Raw genomic sequence first — 26,411 nt, forward strand, 5'->3', positions numbered from 1 at the left:
GCTCAAGAGATGACCAGGAGGGCAGGGTGGAACTTTCAGCCCCACCTCTGACATCCAGGGAGGAGAGCAAAGCTCAAGATTGAGGTCAGTCACCACCAATGGCCAAAGATTTTATCACCCACACCTCAGTAATGAAACCTCCAAAAACCCCTAAAAGACAGGGTTCCAAGTGCTTCCAGGTGGCTGATCACACTCACGTGCTGGGAGGGTGGCTGACCTGGACAGGGCACAGGAGCGGTGTGCCACCCTCTCCCCCCACAGGACACCTTGCCCTATGCCTCTCTTCCATTCGGCTGTTCCTGAGTTGTGTCCTTTATAATAAACCATAAGCAGAGTTCCCGTCCTGGCTCAGCAGAAATGAATCTGACTAGTATTCACGAGGACACAGATCCGATCCCCAGCCCTGCTCAGTGGGTTAAGGATCCAGCGTTGCGGTGCCTGTGGCTCAGGCCTGCGGCTACAGCTCCAATTTAACCCCTAGGCTGGAAACTTCCTTATGCCGCAGGTGTAGTCTTAACAAGAGAAAAAAATAAAAATAAAAAAATAAACCATAAGCATAAGTGAAGTGTTTTCCTAAGCTCTGTGAGTCGTTCCAGCAAGTTACCTAAGGTGACTGAGGGGGAACCCCCAATTTTATAACCAAGCGAGACAGAAGCATGAGGGGACTGGAAACCCTCAAGTTGCACTAGCTGGCATGTGACGTGAGGGCAGTCTTGTAGGAGGGAGTCCTTACCTCTCCAGGCTAACAGTAACCCCGGGTAGTGTCAAACAGAAGTGAATCGGAGGACATCTAGCGGGTGGCTGAGAAGTGGTCAATGTCACAAGAACGACAACCAGAGGTAAGGATTCCCTCCCGCCCCACAAGGTGAAACTGGACCAAAGCATGCACAAATGGGAGGAAGGCCAGCACTTGGAGCCCTTGTCCCATCTTTATCTAACTCACAAACTGCAAAAACAACTTGTGTTTCTGCACACGGCTACATACATTCCATGTCTAGACAGAGCTCCACTAGAGCGGGGGCAGTCTGCTCTTAAGAAGGCAATCTACTTTCACCACCCCTCAGACAACCCGAGGATTCCTAGGAGAGATACCCTGAAACAGTGGGAAAAGCCTGGGCCTTCAAACCGGACAGAGCGGCGTTCAAAATCCAACTCTGCCGTCTATTGACTGTGCTCCTGAGCAAGTTTCATCTCTCTTAGCCTCAATCTTGTCTGTAAAACGGAAAGGTACCACCTCAAAGAGTTGTTATAAGGTTTAGAGAGGACAAGAGATTTAAAGCACCTGACACATAATAGAAACGATAATTTGATTTTCTTTCTCTTCCTGTCCAAGGTCCACAAGAGCCAGTCGAGAACTGAAGTTCAAAGCAACCCCCCCACACACTCAATCTAGGCAGCCAGACATTCTCAAAAGAAATGAGTCACCAAAGACCTGAGGCCTTCGATACCACTAAAAACAGCTCTGCTGACAGCCTCCAGCAGAATCTTTTCAACTACAGGGGCTGGTGCGACCAAGCCCGGCAACACTGACCTTGACAGCTAAGAATTCAAAAATCACATTCTAAGTTCTCCGAGGCTATCATTGCAGTCCAGACATTTAATCACTGACACCTTCCTCTGAATAAGCAGAGCAGAGGAGTAAATATACAAACCATGCATTCTTTTCCTACAAAGGATACAAACCCAAACCAACACCCTCTTCATGTGCGACTTCGACATGCAGGGTAACGAGGCACCCTCACCTCCACGCAGGGAAGCGGCTTATACAGATTAGATTAAATTGCTTCGGCTCTGAGGTAATGGATAAATTACTGACAATCTTCATTTCAAGTACTCATTGTGAGTGTTTTAGAATTCTGAGATTTTCACAGGGCTTCGGAGAATCTAAACAATGGTCTCGTACTGGAAGTACCAGGGTCCCCTAGGGCACCTTCGGAGGGAACATAAAGCCTCTGGTATACCCAGAAGAAGAGCGCATCCCCGAGTTCCGTAAAACTGAAATAAACACGTGGGTGGGGTTTCAACACAGGTTGTTAAGGAAGGAAAGAAACCCTTGCTCAAAATCTCTTTGGTATTCAGCTGCGAAGGCCTCCAGACTCCAGACTCTCCCCGGCAGTTCAGAGGAGGACATGAACCTGCCCATCAGGGTCTGTCTGGCTAGCTGGCTGATGGCTCAGAGCACTGTTAACTCATGCCTGACTTGAGGACACCTGCTCAAGGGCAAAGGGGAGGAAGGGGCAGGAGACGGAATCGCCTTTGGCACAACCTTTGACCTTGGGCTGTGATGTCCAAGTATTTTTTCATTGGGGGGGAAAAAATCCAAAGCAGTTCACGTCTACCTTAAATCCATCATTGCTTGTGGCAAAGCACAGTTCTGCGTTTAAATGGAAGGTGGAAAAAAAAAAAAAAAGTCAGATATACACATAACTACAAGCTTAGGATACACCTTATTAATTCCAGATACTGAATGCTATCTGTGCTTTAAAAAAAAAAAAAAAGTGCAGTATGTCTGCTGGAGAAATAGCCCTGGCCTGGTTCCAGGGAGTTCCCAAAACAATTCTTTTTTTCAGTCCATCAACTGAGAAGGTGTTGAAAGACTGTCAATACCAAGAACCTAGTTAGTGTGGCCTAAGAGTCCTTTCAAGTTTCAATAGCTCTTTAATAGTTGCATTAAACTTTAAGTACTAGGTTCGACACCTCAAAAACACTGGATGCAAAGTTTTTGTTGTTAGCATTTGCTTTGTAAATTCCAGGTCCACCAATATTGAAAAGCCACAAATCTAGTTTCTCACTGCCTGGCTCTATTTCTGCCCAGTAAGTCAAACTACCCACCTTGCAATCTGTGATTAAGAATGTGATGCTGATTAAAGAAGCTGGAAATTTTCTTTGGAGAAAACTCTTTTTTTTTTTTTTCCTGTAAAGAGCCAGACAGTAAATATTCTAGGCTTGCAGGTCATAAAGCAGCAACTCTGCAACTCTGCCATTGAAACTGAAGGCCCTCACAGATAATAAATAAACAAATTTGGTGGCTGTTCAACAAAACTTTATTTGTGGATACTAATACTTGAATTTCATATGAGAAATTTTCACATGGTACGAAATATTTTTGCAACTATTTAAAAGTATAAAACTGGAGTTCCCGCTGTTGCCCAGTGGTTAGCGAATCCGACTAGGAACCATGAGGTTGTGGGTTCGATCCCTGGCCTTGCTCGGTGGGTTAAGGATCTGGCATTGCCGTGAGCTGTGGTGTAGGTCGCAGATGCAGCTCGGATCCCGCATTGCTGTGGCTATGGTGTAGGTTGGCAGCAACAGCTCCGATTCGACCCCTAGCCTGGGAACTTCCATATGCTGCGGGAGCAGCCCTAAAAAATAAATAAGTAAATAAATAAAGTATAAAACTATTCTTATCTCACAGTCTGTGCAAAAAAGAGCGTGTGAGCTCAATTTAACATGCAAGCCATATCCCTGCTCTGAGAGAAGCCCTTCCTTGCTTCCCCCTTTCCCAAAGTGAAACATAATCCTAGCTTTGAAACTGGCATACCAAACCAAGTTATTAAAATGGTGCTGCAGACTATAGTTTTAAAGTTGCTTTAGCTCAAAGGAGCCTTGCCTCTCCAGGCTATTGTAACTAAATAGCTATTTTTAATGAATAAACAGGGCCCGAGAGCTCTCTTTTTAAGCACAGAATCCACCACCATAATTTCTTAATCAAATAACCATAAGAAAACCTCATGCTAAGTATGGTTCAATCAAAACCATAACCCTACTTTCATGCAGCTCCAAAAGCACCAGATGTGGCTAGCTATGGAAACCACACAGCCAGATGAACACCAGCAGACCTTGTATAAACTACTAATTTGAAGGGGGAAAGCGTTAGAGTTAAGTTTTTTCACAAGCTACAAAATTGATGAGGCAAAGCAGAATCCAGGAATACAGAGCTGATAACAAACCATCAACTCATCCATGATGCAGATAGAACAGTCAATTCCATTGTCTCTCACTGTGGTTCCTATACACATTTCTTCTGTTCATTCTCATCTTTATTCATGGACAATACTGCCATAATGTGAACATATCAACGCAAAACAATGTCTGGGTTGAAAAGGGCCAATGTCCCCCACCACCTCCCAATATTCAGAAAGCACCAGATTAGTTTTCACTTTGGAGAAATTAGCTGCCAAGTCATGAAGTGCAACTGGTTAAAACATACACACATTTGAGTATCTTAGAAGCATAAGGAAGTAAATGAGGTATCTGCAAGCAGTATTAGTATTCCTTAGAAGCTGACAGATTCCGTTTTAAAATGATACACAATTACAAAGTATCCTCTACAAACATCAGATGATATCACTTATATGAGGAATCTAAAAAACAAAACAAAACAAAACAAAACGAAAAGATACAAATGAACTTATTTGCGAAAGAGTCACAGACTTTGAAAAACTAATGGTTACCAAAGGGGACAAGTAGTGGGAAAGGAGGGATGGACTGGGGGTGGGGGACTGGCATATGCCAATTACATGCCAATGCCATATACATATTCCATGTACTGAGGTACACGGAATGATTGGCCAACAGGGACCTGCTGTATAGCATAGGGAACTCTACCCAATATTCTGTGATCACCTATGTGGAAAAAGAATCTGAAACAGAATGGATGTGTGTATATGTATAACTGAATCATTCTGTTGTATAGTAGAAATTATCACTACCCTGTAAATCAACTATACTTCAATAAAACTTTAAAAACAAACAAAAGAGGATATTCTGAGGCTATGTCAACAGCTATAATTCTACCTAGGATCCACAAAAATCAGGTTCCTTAGTTTCTCAGTTTTTAAATAAGTCCATTTCTTTTTTGAGCACTGAAAGTATCAGGTGTACTGCAATAGAGATAATCACAAGTGTTGTAATAAACGCCTACAGCCAAAAGATTCGACCGTAATTCCATATCAATGGAAAGGTCTTCTTTTCATCCTACCCAGAACCTTAGGTCCATTGACTGTTGGAAATGACATTTCTATTTTTTATTTTACACCATTATCCATGTTCCTTATGGACATGGGACATTTTGGTTAACTACAGTGTCAGTATAGCCCAACTCTACAAATGACTAATTACTCTATAGCCAAGAATGTGGTTTTACAAGTTAAGATCACCTACTAACTTTAAGGACACTCCGAACAATATCATAGGAGTGATTACCTAACAAAGTACAAGAGCTGTGGGATTACAAAAGAAGAAAAAAAAAGTATGTTTTCCTTTAAAAATAGAAAAAGGGCCACCATAAATATTTAATACATAAAAACTAGATACTATTTTTCTGAATGAATTGCTCTGTCTCCTAAGATCATTCTCTAGTTTCATGAAAACACATCAAAACAACCTGGGTGTTGCTCTCTGAACACCTGGCATATTAAGAAAAGTAACACAGGAAAACGAGAAAGCTATGAAAATGATGAGACACAAGATGGGGAATAATTAGCTACTGCTCTCTGAGAAACCAACATGTACTATAAATGTTGGCTATGATAAGCCAACACTCTGGCAGAGTTCAAAAGCCTCTTTTCAATGAATGAAATGTTAACCGCAAACGACATTATGGTCACATAGGACCTCCACATGCTTCAGTGGCACAAACCTAAGCTAATGAAGACTACCCAGCCGGCCACATCGCATCATTCCACGATCCACAACCATAACTCTCAAAAAAAAAAAAAAAAAAATCACTCCTGCCCAGTTCTCTTTTAACAAAACCCTTCTAGTAAATGCTCGCACCATCTTCGTTCTTATCGCATCTCGCCAGTCAGATACCAACACCCAAGTTTAAAGGAGATCTCCCTTAGGGAAGGTTCCATAGGACGGGAGTGACGACGACCTGTCAAACGCATTTTTTTAAAGGCAGAGGGAAAATGTCACCCGAAGGAGCCAGAGAGTCAAATGGCTCACGACGCACGGTTACATTTCTTTATGACCCTTTGTACGTTCAGAGATTCAACCAGACAAAAAGAGGGACCGGCTTTTCGGTTGGATTCTCAGGGGTGATGAAGGCTGTCCGGGGTAATGGGTTTGATCCGGTCATTTAGATCTCAGGCCCCGGTGCCAGGTGGGTCCCCGTCGCCACGCGCTGGCCCGAAAGTTCCTCGGTCCCGCTCCGGGGAGCCGACGCCGAGGTGGCCGAGCGCCTGCAATCACCGCCCGGGACCCGGGAACAATGTGGGGTTCCGGGGTGCCCATGCCCGGGCGGGGGAGGGACCCGGGAGGCCGTCGTCCGCCGCGCCGCGGAACAAAAGGCACCGCTGGGCCTGGACCCGGCGCCCGGCGGGGAAGACGCGGGGGAAACTTTGTGGGGCGCTGGGGCGACGGGGCGAGGCCCGGGGGCCCCTTCGCCGCGACGCCCGGCACAATAGCCCGGCGGAGCGCGGGAAGGCCGGCCGCCACGCCCCCGCCCCGCCGGGCCCGGGTTCGGCCGCGTACCTGGTGGTTGTCCTTCCTGCCGCCCGCGGCCGCCGCCGGCCCGCCCGGGCCGCTCGTCATGTTCACGTACAGGGAGCGGGTGAGTGGGCTCCGCAGCGTCCACATCCTCCTCGCCAGCCACACGGACGCCAGGCTCAGGCACAGCCAGCCCACGAACAGTCTCATCGGGGGCCGCGGCCGCTCGCTCCGATCACCGCCGGCGCCGGGGCGAGGAGGACGTGCCGCCGCCTCCAGCCGCAGCTGCCGCTGCCCGGGCTCGAGCCATCGCGCCCAACTTGCCCATCCAGCCCCTTTTAGGGCCGAGGCGGGGGGCGGGGGTGGGGAAGAGCGGGCGGTGCGCAGCCTTCCCGCCTCCCCCTTCCTCTCCGCCCGCGGAACGCCGCCGCCGCGGGCGCCAGTTTCCACACGGACCACGTACGCGCTGCTGCGGCGCGCCACCTCCGGAGCGCGCTCCCTCCGCCCAATGGGCTGTCCGGCCGGGAGGCGGGACAAAGGGAGCGCGCATCCGCCTGGCGCGCGTTCCCGCCTCCCGTCTGGTCTCGGCTTGTAATGGCGGAGACGGTTTTAATATGTTTAGGCCAGGGAAGATCGTTTCCAAAGGCGGTAATTGAGGCCTCCCCATCCCTCCAAGGTAGTGTCCGTAGTTCTTCTGGCCTTTCCTCCCCTGAGTCTTTGCTCTGGGCCCCTCATCCAGCCCCCTGCGGGTCTTTCACCTGGTTGTGCAGATTGACCCAGGCGGCGAGCCTCCTCCCTTTCGTATATTCAGACACTCGGACCAAGTCCTCGCCAGAGACGGAGACTGCCAGTTCGTAACTATTTCTGGCTCAGTTGCGTGGCTTCCTATTTACATTTAGAGCCGACCAGCCAGGCCCCCACCCCCAGGATCTCCACCCTGCCAAGCGGACGGGCATCTAGAGGGGAAGGGCTACCTCCAACCCTTCACCACCTCCCCGCCCAGTCCCCCAGGCCTGGCAAGTTGCTGGCTACTGTTCCTAAGAGGCATCGGCGAAAGCTCTGCCTTTGTTGGAAGCTCCTGCAGCTGGGACACCTGCACGTAATATTTTGGTGTGTTAATGACTCTGTCCAAGAACGAAGACCCCAAATTAAGAGTCCCTGGCTGCTTGTTTCCTTGAACTAACAAACGGAAGTCAGACCCAACACTCCTTAAAGCCAGCTAAGCTTTAGGAGCAATATTTACCCAGATGTTTCTTTGATCATTTATAGCACGGGAAGACCTAGCAACGTTTCAAAACTGAAGGGTTACACTGTGTTCCTGTGTCTGAAGTTCTTCCTGCTGCCACCTAAGCTACAAGTGAGTGACCTATTTCATGGGCCCTCTCGCTTTAACACCTTTCTAGGTTCGTTTAGAAAATGCTTTTAATTTAACTGCACTAGAAATCATGTAAATACACTTTATCTTCGTTCAAACAAAAGCAATAGACCTTTCTGGTAACTCCATTAGTGAACTTCAGAGATTGTCTTTTAACAGTGGCTGTGGTGATCCACTGATGAGGGAAAAAACTGTCCCTTACCCACAGACATTTTTATTGGCTTCTGAGACTCAGCTTGGCACCTTTGGCTAAAAGGGACATCTTGTTGCCTAACAAGCAAACCAAAAAAAAAAAAAAAAAGGGCAGGCCAGGGGAAGGGGGAGGGTGCTTTGTATTCTCTTTGAAGTATACTCCCTGACTGCTTCCTGCCAAACCCCAAGAGCCTGCACCTTACTAAATCTAGTTCAAACCCCTGGTGGTCCTGGCCCAAATCATCAAAAAGGAACTATAGGAGCAAGCCCAGATAGTTCGGTTTGTTTACCATGTCACCTCTCTCCACTGTCTCTTGGGATCAATGTCACAGTCAAAGCAGCTCTGTGCCAAAGAAAGCCTTCATCTTTTTAGAGGGAGGGCCCTGGGAGGAGGTAAAAGCAGCATGCCTATATAAAAGAACATATTTCTGTGGACAAAGGAGATCAAAAGATAACCCCCTAACTGTACAGTAAGCCTGATGAGCTGCAGCTCAGAGACTGCACAATGTATCAGATGAACAAGAAGCAACTAGATGGCTGCTGTCCTCTCCAGAACTGGGGGTGGGGGGGGTCAGTTGACTGCCACCAAGCCTAGCATCTCAAAGGAGCAGGTGTTCACTTTCGACCTGAGCAGCTGGTCTGGAAAAGTAAATCACACACATTTAAAATGCTTTATAATAACCCCCAGATCCTCGAGAACAAGTCATTTACCCTTAGCAAGCACAGGAGGAAACCAAAGCACAGCGTGATCAAATGATTTGCGTAAAGGGAGCAAAGCAAAGTCAATAGCAGACCTTTTCATAGAACCTGGTATCCCAGCTCACCGTCCTTCGATCCATGTAAGAAGCCTTGCTGTCTGTCTCTTCTCAGAGAGCCTCCTGAATTACAAATGAGGAGGAAGGAAAACAGCAAGAGTAAATATACTAAGCAGAAGTTCACATTGCCCTCAGGGACTGCCCCTTCCTTCATCTGCTAGAATGTCACTACTGTATATTAAAACTTCAGTTATCCATCATGGAGAGGGGGAAAGGCGCAGATAATATGAAAGGCCAAAGAGGAGCCAGTATTCTTTCTAACGTGGCTTTGAAATGCAATGATATTCAAAAGACACATAAATGACACCCTCTGTGCTGGGCTCTTTACTGCCCTCCTGACAAGGGCTCAGGTATCTAGCTTGGGTCACAGCTTTGTGCCCAGGACCCAAATCTTGACTGGATCACTTTCCTATCTAGAACTCAGAGTAGGGCGCTTTTTGTTGTAATTGTTCTTATCGGCTACTAGCGATGGCATTTTTTATGTTCTCTTTTCAATGATGAAGAGAACCTGTAGGAAGAGAGAGCTAGATCTGTAGAGGACACCAAATGTGTCTGTGTGGCTTGTTGTCATCTCTTTGAAGCGATAATGGTCTAAGAAGAACTCATATAAGCACATGTTTTCATGGACTTAGGAAGCATAAAGCATGGACTTTATGCTTCTTAATATTTTGTGGCGTGTCAGAGAAAGGTCCACGTGACGCTGGAAACATGTTACCAGAATCCGGGTTCTTGTTCATGGAGCCGAAGAATGACCTTCGCAAACACACAGGCAGCACGCAAGCAAAGTCTTTCTCACAGGAAAGCAAACAGCTCCCAGGACAGGACTGGGAGAGGGAAGAAGAGTCCCCCTCTCCATTGTCCTCTAGGGGTCTTTATCCCTTAAAGACGGGGGGTACCAACATGGGGTCCCTTAAAGATGGGGGGGTCCTACCAACATGGGGTCCAGAAAGATAGGGTTTTCAACCATTGGCTTTGTCCAGTTACCTGTATCAGTCCTTGTCCCATAGGGGTCTTAGAGGTGGAAAGACCCTGTAAGTTGTATGGTTGCTCTTCTCTTCCTTAGACTGAGAGTCACTGCCCCTCTCATTCTTTTTCTATCAGTTGAGGAGTGGGTTAGGGATTAATGTCCACCTGGATGTAACACAGATCCGCTCCCTATAGTAGCCAAGGCCTGAGGGGATGTTGCTCCCTGGAGCCCTTAAGCCACACATGTTAATCCATGGCCATATCAAAGAATGCACCGAAACCCATGCTCCTACACTGACTCCCTGAGTTATTATCCTGCCTCACACGTTTTCCCCTGTGTACTCAATAGGTGTGCCCTGTGGTTCTTAAGCAATGGGTACCTCTGAAGAATAAAATCAGTAAAAGTCTTCAACAGTGTTTGGAGGGAGGGAGCACACCTGCGCCACGCGGAAGCTCCGGGGCCGCAGATTGAACCCGCGCCCCCGCTGCCGCCTACACCACAGCCGCAGCCCTGCCGGAGCTGTAACCCCGCCGTGCCACAAAAGGACTTTCAACCATGTTTTCTTTGTTAATGAAATTAGTCAATGTGAGGGGTTTTTTATCTGAACTTGATTGATACAACCTCAGTCATATGCAATGACGTCCCTGTGGTCTCTGATTAACTCTACTGGAAGGTGAAAGTGCAAACCGATGGAAAAAAAAAGTCAAAGCAGCAGAAGAGCCAGGAGTCAGAAGACCTATAGTAATAAATACAGAGAACACGCGTACTCTACTGGAGATCTCCCAGTGCTACTATTAGCGTAGTGCTTTATGCTCTGTCCTCTGCAAGAGACAACCTGGGTTTGAAACCTGGTTGTATATGTCTTGCAATTCAAGGCAGATAACTCGACCTCTCTAGGTCTTGGTTTTCTCACCTGTAAAGTGGAAATAATGATCATGGTTACCTATGATTATCATAAGAATGTGGTGAGGATTACATTGTACTTTCTTTTTTTTTATTTTTGGCTGCCCTGGGGCACGTGGAGTTCCCGGGCCAGGGATCAGATTGGCGCCACAGTTGGGACCTATGCTCCAGCTGGGGCAACACCGGCTCCTTAACCCACTGTGCCTGGCTGGGAATCAAGCCTGCATCCAGTGCTGCAGAGATAGTGCTGATCCTCTTGGCCGCAGCAGAAACTCCAAATTGTATATTCTGAATATAGAGGGCTTAGTGTAGTGCCTCAACACATAATAGGTTTTCAAAAATGTTAATTTGCTCTTGTTTTCACTATAGCTTGGATAACTCAACCTCTTCTGAGCCTCCCTTTCCTCATCTCTGATATGGGGGCCGTAATTCTGAGCTGCTTACTTCACAATACGTTTACAATAATCAGATAATCTGAAAGCTTCATAAACTGTAAAAAAAATTCAACCAAGGTGCTCAGGAATTCCTGCTGTGGTGCAGTGGGTTAAGAATCCGACTGCAGGAGTTCCCGTCGTGGCGCAGTGGTTGACGAATCCGACTAGGAACCATGGGGTTGCAAGTTCGGTCCCTGCCCTTGCTCGGTGGGTTAACGATCCGGCGTTGCCGTAAGCTGTGGTGTAGGTTGTAGATGCGGCTCGGATCCCACGTTGCTGTGGCTCTGGCGTAGGCCAGTGGCTACAGCTCCGATTCAACCCCTAGCCTGGGAACCTCCATATGCCATGGGAGCAGCCCAAAGAAATAGCAAAAAAAAAAAAAAAAAAAAAAAGAATCCGACTGCAGTGAATTCCCGTTGTGACTCAGCAGGAATGAATCCAACTAGTATCCAGGAGGACATGGGTTTGATCCCTGGCCTCGCTCAGTGGGTTAAGGATCTATCGTTGCCATGAGCTATGGTGTAGGTCTCAGGTGTGGCTCAGATATGGCGTTGCTATGTCTCTGGCTGTGGTGTATGCTGGCAAATACAGCTCTGATTCGCCCCCTAGCGTGGGAACTTCCATATGCCATGGGTGTGGCCCTGAAAAAAAAAAAAAAATGCGACTGCAGCAGCTTGGGTCATTGCAGAGCCCTGGGTTTGATCCCTGGCCTGGCTCAGTGGGTTAAATGATTGGTGTTGCTGTATCTGAGGCTCAGATTCGATCCCTGGCCCAGAAGCTTCCACATGAATAAAATTTAAAGAGAAAAAAGATGTTCATTCCTAATGTGACAAAGCCACCCTCCATAAAATAATCTTCATGATGTGTCTATTGCACACCCCTTCCTGGGAGTTTGAAATAAGACAGGATGTGGGTAGGAAAAGGAATTTAAAATACAAACCTATGCAGGAGTTCCTGTTGTGGCGCAGTGGTTAACGAATCCAACTAGGAACCGTGAGGTTTCGGGTTCGATCCTTGCCCTTGCTCAGTGGGTTAATGATCCGGCGTTGTCGTGAGCTCGGGTGTAGGTCACAGATGCGGCTCGCATCCCGCGTTGCTGTGGCTCTGGCGTAGGCCGGTGGCTACAGCTCCGATTGGACCCCTAGCCTGGGAACCTCCATATGCTGCGAGAGCGGCCCAAGAAGTGGCAAAAAGACAAAAACAAAACAAAACAAAAAAACTGTACAATATTCAAACCCAGAATCACAAAATCAGGCAGGAAACTCAAGTGTATGCCCTTGTCAGGGATGCCTGCCCTCTTAACAGAAAAGCCTTTCCCCCTCTGATGTATAGACCTCTTCCCAGTGGGCTTATTTGCATATCTCTATGCCAGCCCTGGCACTTCAACTGCTTAGAACCTTCTGAACCCCTGAGCTTCCCTCCCGTGGCGCTCTCACACCTGTTTCAATTGATGTCAGGAAGAATGTGGGAAAGGCAAAGAACTGCTACTTTCACTCAGACAGTAAAAGATTTATTGCCTACATACACGACATCAGGCACTGCCCTAAACGGAGAGGCAAGCAACATAAACACAATGACTTGCCCTCATAAAGCTTCCTCTCTTTTTTTTTTTTAATTTTTTTTTTTTTTTCTGTTTACAGCCCCACCTGTGGCACATGGAAGCTCCCAAGCCAGGGGTCAAATTGGAGCTGCAGCTGCCAGCCTACGCCACAGCCATGGCAACACCGGATCCAGGTCCCATGTGTGACCTATGCTGTACCTTTCGGCAACACCAGATCCTCAGACCACGATCCTCAGCGAGGTCAGGGATCAAACCCACCTCCTCACAGACACTGTCAGGTTCTTAACCTGCTGAGCCACAACAGGAACTCCACAGAGCTTACCCTTTAGTAAGCAGACGTGTCCGAGTAATCACAAAATGAATAATTACAGGCTGCTGAGTGTTGGAAAAGAAGTGTCGGTGTTAGGAGAACTTACAGCAGAGAGACCTGACTTAACAGGGGGGCAGGAAAGTTCTGGGAAAGCTGCCTTGAGGAAGTGTGGCTTTGTGGCCTTCGTCTTGACATCTCCTTGCTAAGCTTGAGAGCTTCCGAGTTGCCCAAGTTCCTCTGGGCCAGAGGTACACCAGTAATTGTGGGAGAAAAAATGGGGTGCCACTCAGAGTCTTTTGGGCTGTGCATATATGCAACTGCTTCTAGGGGCCTTAAAAGAAATTTGCACATGTAGGAACATTAGTTGAAATATAATACATTTTTTAATGTATGTTTCAACTTAGCAAGGTCTTTCTAGTAGCAGGTCTGAGTCAGAACACTGATAAAAGAGAAGGCCGTTGTTTTCATTCTCTTCCTAGGGCATTTTCAAAGCCCCAAAGATCTTCTTTCATCTTGTTTTAAGTATATTTTCAAAACATCCCTATCCTTGGCCTCTTAATTGCTGTCTCCTGCATATAAGTGGTTTTGGTCCTCGAATCATTGCTTCCTCTCCACCCAGCTCACCATGTAACCTCATGCCACTCTGTTTTCATACACTTAATTTGAAACTATAAAGCCTTCTTATTTTGTGACTCTAAAACATTCAAACTTATGATTTGTGTTAAATACATTAAAAAGTGCACGGTACAATAAGAAAGCTTTTAAACTTAACATCTAAGTATTTTATGGTCGAGAAAGTATGTACGTATATATATAAACAAAAGGGATCTTGGTATGTGTAACATACCACAGAACCACAGCTCTGCTGGCCTGAGAGAAGACCACTATTTTATTTTTGCCCAACCACAAACTGGTCTGAAAACGAGGAAGAATATGTTTATGAAGGAGAATGCTTGAGCAATCAATCAACCTGAAAATCAGAGAGAACTACCTCCCTTCTGAAAACTGTGATTGATCTTTCAATAGCCACAAATGATGGGAGTTTATTTTACAGGTTAGCCTGGAACCTTCCTTAAACTTACTGTATACACAAATCATTAAATCCAGAGGAAAAGCATTTGGTTATGAGATAACCACAACCTTAGATAGAACCCTGCCTCATAGTTCTCCTAAAATTGACAGTGAACAGTGAAGGCAGGAGTTCCTGTCGTGGCGTGGCAGAAACGAATCTGACTAGGAACCATGAGGTTGTGGGTTCAATCTCTGGCCTCGCTCAGTGGGTGAAGGATCCGGCATTGCCGTGAGCTGTGGTGTAGGTCGCAGATGCAGCTCAGATCCCATGCTGCTGTAGCTGTGATGCAGGCCAGAGCAATAACTCCAACTGGACCCGTAGCCTGGGAACCTCCATATGCCGAGGGTGCGGCCCTAAAAAGCAAAAAAAAAAAAAAAAAACAAAAAAAACAAAAGGCAGTGAAAGCAGCTATTAAGCTCTTCTACAACAGAAACTTTATTTCCAAGATCATGAGCTTTCTGTGCACATGGCTTTTAAATAAAGTTTTAGACCTTATGGGGTGGGCATCAGAGGCCAGAAGGCTTTCCTCCACCACAAAGACTTTTGCTCTTAGCCAACAGAACTCAGACCCCACCTTCTCCCGCCTCCCACCCTAGCCCTGAGGGTGCAGGCGGAAAAAGCCAGCTTTGCTAAGGAATCTCTACAAAGTGAATTTTGGTATTTGGGAATATAAAGTAGGTTGTTCTCCCTCCAGGAAAGGTCCATTTTCTAACTAATACTATCAATGACACAGGAGGCACATTTACGGCTTTCCAGACATCTTACAATTTAAACAGATTGCCTTGGGTTAATTATGTGCACTTGTTTCCTTTCATATGGAGACATGAACTCCACATTTGTTAGATCTTTTACATAATTCAGAACTTATATCTGGAGTTCCCGTTGTGGCGCAGTGGTTAAACGAATCTGATGAGGAACCATGAGGTTGAGGGCTCGATCCCTGGCCTCGCTCAGTGGGTTAAGGATCCGGTATTGCCTCGAGCTGTGGTGTAGCCTGGCGGCTACAGCTCCAATTGAACCCCTAGCCTGGGAACCTCCATATGCCGAGGGAGCGGCCCTAGAAATGGCAAAAAGACCAAAAAACAAAAAAACAAAACAGAACTTATATCTGTTTGGACACAAGCATCAAGAATACATTAAATATATATAATGTTTTTGGCCAAGCCCACAGCATGCGGAAGTTCCAGAGCCAGGGATGGAACCCTCACCACAGCAGTGACCCAAGCTACAGCAGTGACAATGCCAGGTCCTTAACCTTTTGAGCCACCAGGGAACTCCAGGAATACATTGTATTTTTGATATGTATGTTTAAGGATGTTTCAAGAAAAACAACTGTAAGTCAGGGGTTTTTGTTTGTTTGTTTGTTTGTTTGTTTGTTTTTCTTTTTAGGGCCGCAATCACAGAATATGGATGTTCCCAGGCTAGGGGTCGAATCAGAGTTGCAGCTGCTGGCCACAGCCACAACAATGCGGGATCCAAGCCACATCTGTGACCTACACCACAGCTCAGGGCAATGCCCGATCCCCAACCCACTGAGCAAGGCCAGGGATCGAACCCACATCCTCATGGATACTAGAGGGATTCGTTTCCTCTGCACCACCATGGCAACTCCTAAGTCAGGTCTTTTTGACGTGGTAGGTGCTACGTGGAATCAATCATAAAATTGTCCTCAAAAATTCTGGAAATAGGGAAATAAAATTGCTAGAAATCACACTTTTTAAAAACATGCATATAATGGATTAGAATGAAGAGATACAAAGTCACCTTTAAAAAAAGTCAGGTCCCTAAGCCAAGACTTGACTACAAATTGACTGAAGGTAGGTAATAAACTATTTTTAGAATTAATAGCTCACCGGGGGTGGAGGGTGGGAATAGATGTGTCAGCCTCAGGAAATGGAAAGTCAGGCTGATTCTGCAGCGGTTCTTGTCCCCAGCCCAGGAGACCGAAGCCTGGTCCTCTCTGTTCAGTACTGCAGGTGTCCCTCTGTGTGGATGGAGCCGAGTGCATCCACTTTATCAAGAGCCATGACGTCATCATCCATTCATGTCATTGGGAATTGCCATGTGCCTCATTCCGCACCCGCCACATCCCTTATATAGAGGGGGAATGGGCTAAATAGGTTTGGAGCTTTTCTCCCCCGCCGCCCCTGCTGCCCCTTGGTCTGTGAGTTTAACCCATGCTAATGTGCCTCTAAGAGATTATTGCATTCTCAGTGCACCAACATACTAAGTTTCTATACCAGCAAAACCTCAAACAGTGATGAACTTACCCATGTCATATTCCTTCCGGGGGAACTGATGATGACTAGCCCGCCTTGCCTCACCCAACAGATATCAGACCTCCCTCGCCTGCAACACGCGATGTATAGGAAGTGAGGCTTTCCCAGTATGTCTGTGGTACCTGTTCAAGTCTATCCTGTCCCACCACACAGCCCCAGTCCCTGGTCCCCAAATCAATTTATCCAGCCCTCACCTTTATCATCCCAAGCCGGGTGCGCCTTTACACCAGGAGGCAGGAAACTCAAATTCTAGTTACAATCCTGATATTTTCCATGCTACCTTGGAAAAACCACACAAGCTTCATCATTTTGTCTGAAAAAAAAAAAGGAAATAAATTAAGTCATCCTGTGCATAAAGTCATGGACCTGGACCAGAAACTCTTAATTAAAAGTCCCTTCCAGTTATGGGGTCTGTTCTTTTACCTGTTTACTTTCTTTTGGGAATTATGAATTCTGTGGATTCTCCCCAAAGGCTAATATCAAAATATCTGTATTTATTTATATCGTATCCAAGAAAAGTGGTATGATTTTCTGTGAAAACAAATCTCATACATTCAGTGTTCCATAACATTCCATAGAATCAATGGGAAACAATTTACTGCAAATAGTACATACGCTGCAACAAAGCTTACAAGTGGAGGCATTTTTTTTGGTTCTGAGAGGTACGTGCTTGACAAGTTGGCAGCTCCTTGTGACCTGAAACCAAAATTCTTGTATTTCTTATTCCCCCGTGTTCATCACCCTCTCCTTTACCTCCATCTGCTCTTTCATTGTAAGGCTTGCCTAGTCCCCTGGGAAATATCAGGGGAGCAAGTTCTCTCTCTCTCTCTCTCTCTCTCTCTCTCTCTCCCTCCCTCCCTCCCTCTCTCTCTCCCTCTCCTCTCCCTCTCCCTCTCCCTCTCCCTCTCTCTCTCTCTCTCTCAAACAGGAAATGTATCTAAGGCACAGAAAGCTTCCATTGCACAGCAATGAGTGGTTGAAGCAAGGCTTGAAAGCAGTCTGATTTCAAAACCTGCATTGTTCACACAAAGCTCTACTGCCTCCTGGTGTTATTAATCAGAATCCCCAGTGATGCTGGTTAAAAGGCAGTTTCTTGGGCCATCCCAGGGCTCATGATTCAGAATTCTGCTGTCAACAGGGAGCTTTCAATCTGGTTTACCAAGGAGAAGACAGAGATGAGGTCCTCTACAGAAGCAATATGTCCGTCCTTCAATTAAAAGTGTGCAAAAGTCGTGAAATTATTATTGTTATTATTATTATTTTGCTTTTTAGGGCCACACCCAAGACATATAGAGGTTCCCAAGCTAGGGGTCTAATCAGAGCTACAGCTGCCATCCTACGCCACAGCCACAGCAATGCCACAGCCGCGTCTGTGACCTACACCACAGCTCACGGCAACGCTGGATCCTTAACCCACTGAGCAAGGCCAGGGATCAAACCTGCATCCTCATGGATGCTAGTCAGATTAGTTAACCACTGAGCCACAATGGGAACTCCCATGAAATTATTTTTAATTGAAGTAATTATTTTTTATGTGTGCAGATAACCTACAAGAAGAAACTTTCTAAATAGCAAGGCAGATGGCATCTGTGTAAGCACTTCAGGACAATCTTCCAAAAATAAATTGAAAACAAATTCTTGTGGTCTGCACGTTTTTTCAAGTCAGGTAATTCACCCTAGGTAGCGACCGCCACAATGAAAATACAGAATATTTCCCTTACGTGAAAAAAATCCCTGTGTCCCTTTGCGGTCAACTACTCTACCCCTCTTCATGTCCCTGGCAACCATTAGTGTGTTTGCTACACTAGTAGTTCTGCCTTTTCCAGAATATCATATAAATGGAATCATACAGTAGATAAATTTTTTAAGTCTGGCTTCTTGCACTGAACACATGCATTTGGCATTCATTCATGCTCTTGTGGGTATCAGTAGTATCTGTCTGTATTTATTTATTTATTTATTTATTTATTTATTTATTTGCTTTTTAGGGCCGTAGCCATGGCATGAGGAGGTTCCCAAGCTAGGGGTCAAATCGGAGCCGTTACTGCCAGCCTACGGCACAGGCACAATAACTCGGGATCCGGGCCGTGTCTGCGACCTACACCTGCAATGCCTAATCCTTAACCCACTGAGCGAGGCCAGGGATCGAACCTGCATCCTCATGGATGCCAGTCAGATTCATTTTCTGCTGAGCCACGACGGGTACTCCTGTCTTTTTCGGTGATGTGTGGAAGATTCATTTACCAATGAACGGACTGAAGAATGTTTGAGTTATTTCTGTCTTTTGGGGTGATTATGAATAAAACCATAAATGTGTACATATTTGGGGTAAACATAGTTTTTGTTACTCCTGGGCAAACAGTTAGCAGTGGGAATTCTGTGTTATATGTCGAGGGTATATTTAACTTTATAAGAAAACGCCAAAACTGTTTTCCAAAGGAGCTGTACCACTTAAATTCTTACCAAGAAAGCATGCGTGTTCTGGGTGTTGCATGACTTTGTAGATTTTATTTTTTACTATTTTATTTTATTTTTGGCTGTCCCATGGCATATGGAGTTCCCGGGCCAGGGATCAGATCCGAGGTGCTGTTGTGACCTAAGCCTCAGCTGCAGCAACGCAGATCCTTAACCCACTGGGCTGGGCTGGGGATTGAACCTGCGTCCCGGTGCTCCCAAGATGCTGCCAATCCCACTGCGCCACAGCAGGAACTCCTGTAGTATTTTATTTTATTTAAGCCCTTCTAATAGTTGTGTAGTGGTATCTCATTGTGGTTTTGCATTTGGATTTTCCTAATGACCAATAACGTAAACACTTTTTCCTATACTTTTTTCCATGTGTATTTCTTCTTTGATGGAATGTTTGTTCAACTATTTGCCCATTTTTAAAATTAGACTGTTATTTTTTTCATTAATTGTGAGAGTTCTTTATTATTGTACCTGCAAGTCCTCTTTTTTTGTTGTTTCTTCCTTTTTTGGCCACTCTATGGCATATGGAGTTACCAGGCCAGGAATTAGATCTGAGCCACAGTCAAGACCTACACAGCAGCTACAGCAACACCAGATGCTTTAACCCACTGTGCCCAGCCAGGGATGGAACCTGTACCCTGGTGCTTCAGAGATGCCACCAATCCTGTTGCACCACAGAGGGAACTTTCAAGTCCTTTATCAAAGAGGTATTTTGCAAACATTTTTTTATTCCCCAGTCTGTATCTTCCCTTTTCAGTCTCTTAACAGTGTCTTTCAATTATAAGAAGTTTTCACTTTTTCCCCAGATTTGTTGAGGCATTATGAAAAAAATTAAAATTTACATATTTGGAGTGTACAACGTGATTGTTCAAAGGTGTGCAATGAGATGCTTTAACACACACATGCATTGTGAAATAATTACCTTAAACAAGTTACCCTTCTCCCCTGGAAACCACTGCTCTCACCTCTGGTTCTATGAGTTCAGCTGTTTCAGATTCCACGTAAAATTGCGATCATTTCGTATTTGTCTTCCGTGTACGGCTTCCCTCACTTAGCATAATGTCCTTCGGCTTCATCCATGCCGTTGCAAATGCCAGGATTTCCTTCTTTTTATGGCTAAATAATATTGGGGGGGGGTAAAATCACTTTTTTTTTTTTCTTTCTTTTTAGGGCCGAACTCATGGCATATAGAAGTTCCCAGGCTCGGGGTCAAATTGGAGCCTCATCTGCAACCTACACCACAGCTCACGGCATGCCAGATCCTTACCCACTGAGCAAGGCCAGGGATCAAACCTGCATCCTCATAGATACTAGTCTAGTTCATTACCACTGAGCCACAAGGGCAACTCCCATTTCTCCAGTTTTATTGAGATAGAAATGGGATAGGGCATTGTGTAAGTTTAAGGTGAACAGTATAATGATTTGACTATGTGCATTACGAAATACAACCACAATACGTTCAGTGAACAGTCATCCTCTCATATAGAAACAAAACTAAAAAAATAGAAAAAAAATTTTCCCTATGATGAGAACTCTTAGAATTTACTCTCTTAACTTGCATATATAAGGTACAGGAGAGTTACATGTGTCGTGTTATACATCACATCCCTAGTATTTATTTATCTTACAACTAAAAGTTTGTACCTTTTGACTACCTTCATCCAACTCCCCTGCCTCCCACACCCCACATCTGATAACCACAAATCTGATCTCTTTTTTCTTGAGGTTGTTAGTTGTTTTTGAAGTGTATTTTTTAGAAGCCATTGACATCTTTTTTTTTTTTTTTTTTTGGCCACACTCGTGGCATGCGGAAGTTCCCAGGCCAGGGATCAAAATGGCACCACTTCACTGGCAAAGCCAGATCCTTACCCCACTGAGCCACATGGGGAATTCTGAAGTATAGTTGATATACAGCACTATGTTAGTTCCTGATACACAACATAGTGAATCTTTTTATTTATTTATTTATTTATTTATTTATTTATTTATTTATTTGTCTTTTAGGGTCACACCAGTGGTATATGGAGGTTCCCAGGCTAGGGGTTGAATTGGAGCTGTAGCCGCCAGCCCACCCCACAGCCACAGCAACACGGGATCTGAACTGCGTCTGTGACCTACACCACAGCGCATGGCAACACCAGATCCTTAACCCACTGAGCGAGGCCAGGGATCAAACCCGCAACCTCGTGGATGCTAATCGGATTTGTTTACCACTGAGACACAATGGAAACTCCACATTTTAAAGTGATCATAATGATAAGTCTAGTTACCACCTGTCACCATGGAGAGATATTACAATGAAATTAGAACATTCTCTAACACTATACACAAAAATAAACTCAAAATGGATTAAAGACCTGAATGTATGACAGGGTGCTATAAAACTCTTAGAAGACATAGGCTGAACACTTTCTGACATAAACCACAACAATATCTTCTGAGATCCACCTCCTAGAGTAATGGCAATAAAAACAAAAATAAACAAAAAGGGCCTAATTAAACTTAAAAGGTTTTACACAGCAAAGGAAACCATAAACAAAAAGAAAAGACATGGAGTTCCCGTCGTGGCGCAGTGGTTAACGAATCCGACTAGGAACCATGAGGTTGCGGGTTCGGTCCCTGCCCTTGCTCAGTGGGTTAACGATCCGGCGTTGCCGTGAGCTGTGGTGTAGGTTGCAGACACGGCTCGGATCCCGCGTTGCTCTGGCTCTGGCGTAGGCCGGTGGCTACAGCTCCGATTCAACCCCTAGCCTGGGAACCTCCATATGCCGCGGGAGCGGCCCAAGAAGTAGCAACAACAACAACAACAACAACAAAAGACAAAAAAAAAAGAAAAGAAAAGACAACCCACAGAATGGGAGAAAATATTTGCAAATGAAGTGACTGACAAGGGATTAATCTCCAAAATATACAAACACCTCCTGCAGCTCAATGTCAAAAAAACAAACCAATCAAAAAATAGGCAGAAGATCTAAAGAGACATTTCTCCAAAGAAGACATATAGATGGCCAAAAAACACATGAAAAGAGGCTCAGCGCCACTAATTATCAGAGAAATGCAAATCAAAACTACTATGAGGTACCACCTTACACCAGCCAGAATGATCATCACCAAAAGGTCTACAAATAATAAATGCTGGAGAGGGTGTGGAAGAAAAAGGAACCCTCTTACACTGTTGGTGGGGATGTATGTTGGTGTAACCACAATGGAAAACAGTATGGAGGTTCCTTAAAAAAAAAAAAAATAGAACTACCGTATGATTCAGCATTCCCATGCCTGGGCATCTATCCAGAGAAGACCATAATTTGAAAAAAATGAATGTACCACGATGTTCACTGCATCTTTATTTACAATTGCCAAGACATGGACGCAACCTAAATGTCCAACAGAGGAATGGAGGAAGAAGATGTGGTACATATATATAATGGAATATTAGCCATAAAAAAAAAGAAGGAAATAATGCCATTTGCAGCAACATGGATGGACCTGGAGTTCCCATTGTGGCTCAGCAGTAATGAACCCAACTAGTACACATGACGATGTGGGTTCCATCCCTGGTCTCAATTACTGGGTTGAGGATGTGGTATTGCTCTGAGCTGTGGTGTAGGCTGGCAACTGCAGCTCCAATTCGACCCCTAGCCTAGGAACTTCCACATGCCATGTGTGTGGCCCTAAAAAGACAAAAAAAGAGAGAGAAAACATGGATGGACCTGAAGATTATCATACTAAGCTAGACAGTGAAAGATAAACATCATATTATATGACTTATTTGTGGAATTTTTTTAAAAGGATGCAAATGAACTTATTTGCAGAACAGAAACAGACTCATAGACTTTGAAAAACTTATGGTTACCAAAAGGGACAGGTCAGGGGTGTGGACCTGGGGTTTGGGATTATAATTGGCCAATGGGGACCTGCTATATAGCACAGAGAACTCTACCCAGTATTCCATAATAATCTATGTGGGAAAAGAATCAGAGGGAATGGGTATGTGTATAGGTATGACTGGGTCACTTTGTTGTACAGCGGAAATTATAGTCTTGTAAATTTTACTTCAATAAAAATTTTAAAATTATTACATAACTATTGACTTCTATTCCCCACACTGTGCATTTAATACCCATGACTCATTTATTTTATAACTGGAAATGGATACCTTTTAATCTGCTCACCTGTTTCTTTCCTCCCTCATCCCCTCCCCTCTGGCAACCACGAGTTTATTCTCTATAGCTCTGACTCTGTTTCTGTTCAGTTATATTTGTTCATTTGTTTTTGAGATTCCACATCTAAGTTAAATCATATAGTATTTGTCTTTCTCTGATTTCACTTAGCATAATACCTTCTAGATCCATCATTGTTACAATGGCAAGATTTCTTTCCTTTTTCATGACTGAGTAATATTCCGGTGTGCAGGCATGCACGTGTATGTACGTGTGTGCATACTACATTTTCTTTATCTAATCATCTATTGGTGGACACTTAAGTTGCTTCCATATCACAGTTATTATAAATAATGCTGCAATGAACATAGGGGTGCATAAATCTTTTCTTTTTTTCCCCTTTTTTTTAATTACTCAAATGAATTTATCACATCTGTAGTGGTATGGTGATTATAACAATCTGATTTCACAGGATTTCCATCCCACAGCCGAGGCACATCCCCCCACCCCCCAAACTGTCTCCCCCAGAGACCATAAGTTTTTCAATGTCTGTGAATCAGCATCTGTTCTGCAAAGAAGTTCAGTCTGTCCTTTTTTCAGATTCCACATGTCAGTGAAAGCATTGGATGTTGGTGTCTCATTGTATGGCTGACTTCACTTAGCATGATAGTTTCTAGGTCCATCCATGTTGCAAAAAATGCTGGTTTTTCGTTCTTTTTAATGGATGAGTAATATTCCACTCTGTATATGTACCACATCTTCTGGATCCACTCCTCTGTCAATGGACATTTAGGTTGTTTCCATGTCTCAGCTATTGTAAATAGTGCTGCAATGAACAGTGGAGTACATGTGTCTTTGTGAGTCGTGGTTTTCTCTGGATAGATGCCCAGGAGTGGGATTGCTGGATCAAATGGTAGTTCTATGTTTAGTTTTCTGAGGAATCTCCATACTGCTTTCCACAGTGGTTGCACCAATTTACAATCCCACCAACAGTGTACTAGTGTTCCTTTTTCTCCACACCCTCTCCAGCACTTATTGTTTGTAGACTTTTGGATGATGGCCATTCTGTCTGGGGTAAGGTGGTACCTCAGAGTGGTTTTGATTTGCATCCGTCTAATAATGAGTGACATTGAACATCTTTTCATGTGTTTCTTGGCCATCTGTATGTCTTCTTTGGAGAATTGTCTGTTTAGATCTTCTGCCCATTTTTTGATAGGCTTGTTTGTTTTTTTGGTATGGAGCTGCAGAAGGTGTTTATAAATTTTGGAGATTAATCCCTTGTCAGTCGATTCACTTGCAAAGATTTTCTCCCATTCTGTGGGTTGTCTTTTTGTGTTGTTTAGAGTTTCCTTTGCTGTGCAGAAACTTTGAAGTTTGAGTAGGTCCCATTTGTTTATTTTTCTTTTTATTGTCAATACTCTGATAGGTGGATCTGAGAAGATGTTGCTGTTGTTTATGTCAGAGAGTGTTTGGCCTATGTTTTCCTCTAGGAGTTTGGTAGTGTCTGGTCTTATTTCTAGGTCTTTAATCCATTTTGAGTTTATTTTTGTGTATGGTGTTAGGGAGTGTTCTAATTTCATTCTTTTCCATGTGGTGTTAGGGAGTGTTCTAATTTCATTCTTTTCCAGTTTTCCCAGCACCACTTATTGAACAAGCTGTCCTTTATCCATTGTATAGTCTTGCCTCCTTTGTCATAGATGAGTTGGCTGTAGGTGTGTGGGTTTAATTCTGGGCTTTCTGTCCTGTTCCACTGATCTATATTTCTGTCTTTGTGCCAGTACCATGCAGTTTTGACAACTGTTGCTTTGTATTATAGTCTGAAGTCTGGGAGCCTGACTCCTCCAGCTCCATTTTTCTTTTTCAGGATGTCTTTGGCTATTCTGGGTCTTTTGTACTTCCAAACAAACTTTAAAATATTTTGTTCAAGTTCTGTGAAAAATGTCCTTGGTAATTTGATAGGGATTGCATTGAATCTGTAGATTGCCTCAGGCAGTATAGTCATTTTGATAATATTAACTCTTCCAATCCACGAGCATGGTATATCTTTCCATCTGTTTGTGTCATCTTTGATTTCTTTCATCAGTGGCTTGTAGTTTTCAGAGTACAGGTCTTTTGTCTCTTTAGGTAGGTTTACTCCTAGGTATTTTATTCTTTTGGATGTGATGGTAAATGGGATTGCTTCCCCAATTTCCTTTTCTGCTTTTTCACTGTTAGTATATAGAAACACTGTCGATTTCTGTGTATTAATTTTGTATCCTGCGACTTTGCCAAATTTGTGGATGAGCTCTAACAGTTTTCTGGTAGAGTCTTTAGGATTCTCTAGGTATAATATCATGTCATCTGCAAATATCGATAGTTTTACTTCTTCCTTTCCAATTTGGATTCCTTTTATTTCTTTTACTTCTCTGATTGCTGTGGCTAGGACTTCCAGAACTATGTTGAAGAGTAGTGGTGAGAGCAGACATCCTTGTCTTGTTCCGGATCTCAGTGGGAATTCTTTCAGCTTTTCACCATTGAGAATGATGTTTGCTGTGGGTTTGTCATGTATGGCCTTTATCATGTTGAGGTAGGTTCCCGTTATGCCCACTTTCTGAAGGGTTTTTATCAGAAATGGGTGTTGGATTTTGTCAAAGGCTTTTTCCACGTCTATTGAGAGGATCATGTGGTTTTTATTCTTCAGTTTGTTAATGTGGTGTATCACACTGATGGATTTGTGGATATTGAAGAACCCTTGCATCCCTGGGATAGATCCCACTTGATCATGATGTACAATCCTTTTAATGTATTGTTGGATGCAGTTTGCTAGTATTTTGTTGAGGATTTTTGCATCGATGTTCATCAGTGAAATTGGCCTGTAGTTTTCTTTTTTTGTGGAGTCTTTGTCTGGTTTTGTTACCAGGGTGATGGTGGCCTCATAGAATGAGTTTGGGAGTATCCCTTCCTGTGCAATTTTTTGAAATAGTTTCAGAAGGAGAGGTGTTAGCTCTTCTCTAAATGTTTGATAGAATTTGCCTGTGAAGCCATCTGGTCCTGGACTTTTGTGTGTTGGAAGTTTTTTAATCACAGTTTCAATTTCAGTTCTTGTGATGGGTCCATTCATCTTTCCTATTTCATCTTGGTTTAGTCTTGCAAGATTGTACTTTTCTAAGAATTTGTCCATTTCTTCTAGGTTATCTGTTTTATTGGCATATAGTTGCATATAGTAGTCTCTTATGATCCTTTGCATTTCTGTGACGTCCATTGTTACTTCTCCTTTTTAATTTCTAATTTTATTGATTTGAGTCCTCTCTCTTTTTTTCTTTTTTTTTTTTTAATTTTCCCACTGTACAGCAAGGGGATCAAGTTATCCTTACATGTGTACATTACAGTTACATTTTTTCCCCACCCTTTGTTCTGTTGCAACATGAGTATCTAGACAAAGTTCTCAATGCTACTCAGCAGGATC

The 26,411-nt window shown here is 44.3% G+C and overlaps 1 protein-coding gene across 4 annotated transcripts in view; it reads right to left on the reverse strand.

Annotated features, from left to right (window-relative positions):
• The window catches only part of METTL9 (methyltransferase like 9), a 52,332-nt gene extending 43,455 nt beyond the window's left edge, over positions 1-8,877 (reverse strand). Inside the window, exon 1 of one of the 4 annotated variants that reach the window (XM_047780328.1) lies at positions 8,824-8,877. In XM_047780328.1, coding sequence (XP_047636284.1) covers positions 8,824-8,838 — 15 coding nt within the window. In that variant the 5' untranslated portion in view covers positions 8,839-8,877. Of the gene's footprint in view, positions 1-6,477; positions 6,820-8,793 lie in introns of those variants that run through there. The other 3 variants (XM_047780327.1, XM_047780325.1, XM_047780326.1) reach the window with 3 other exon arrangements.
• Between the last annotated feature and the right edge of the window lie 17,534 nt (positions 8,878-26,411).

The sequence above is a fragment of the Phacochoerus africanus genome, chromosome 5, assembly GCF_016906955.1.
Source record: "Phacochoerus africanus isolate WHEZ1 chromosome 5, ROS_Pafr_v1, whole genome shotgun sequence".
Taxonomy (NCBI): domain Eukaryota; kingdom Metazoa; phylum Chordata; class Mammalia; order Artiodactyla; family Suidae; genus Phacochoerus; species Phacochoerus africanus.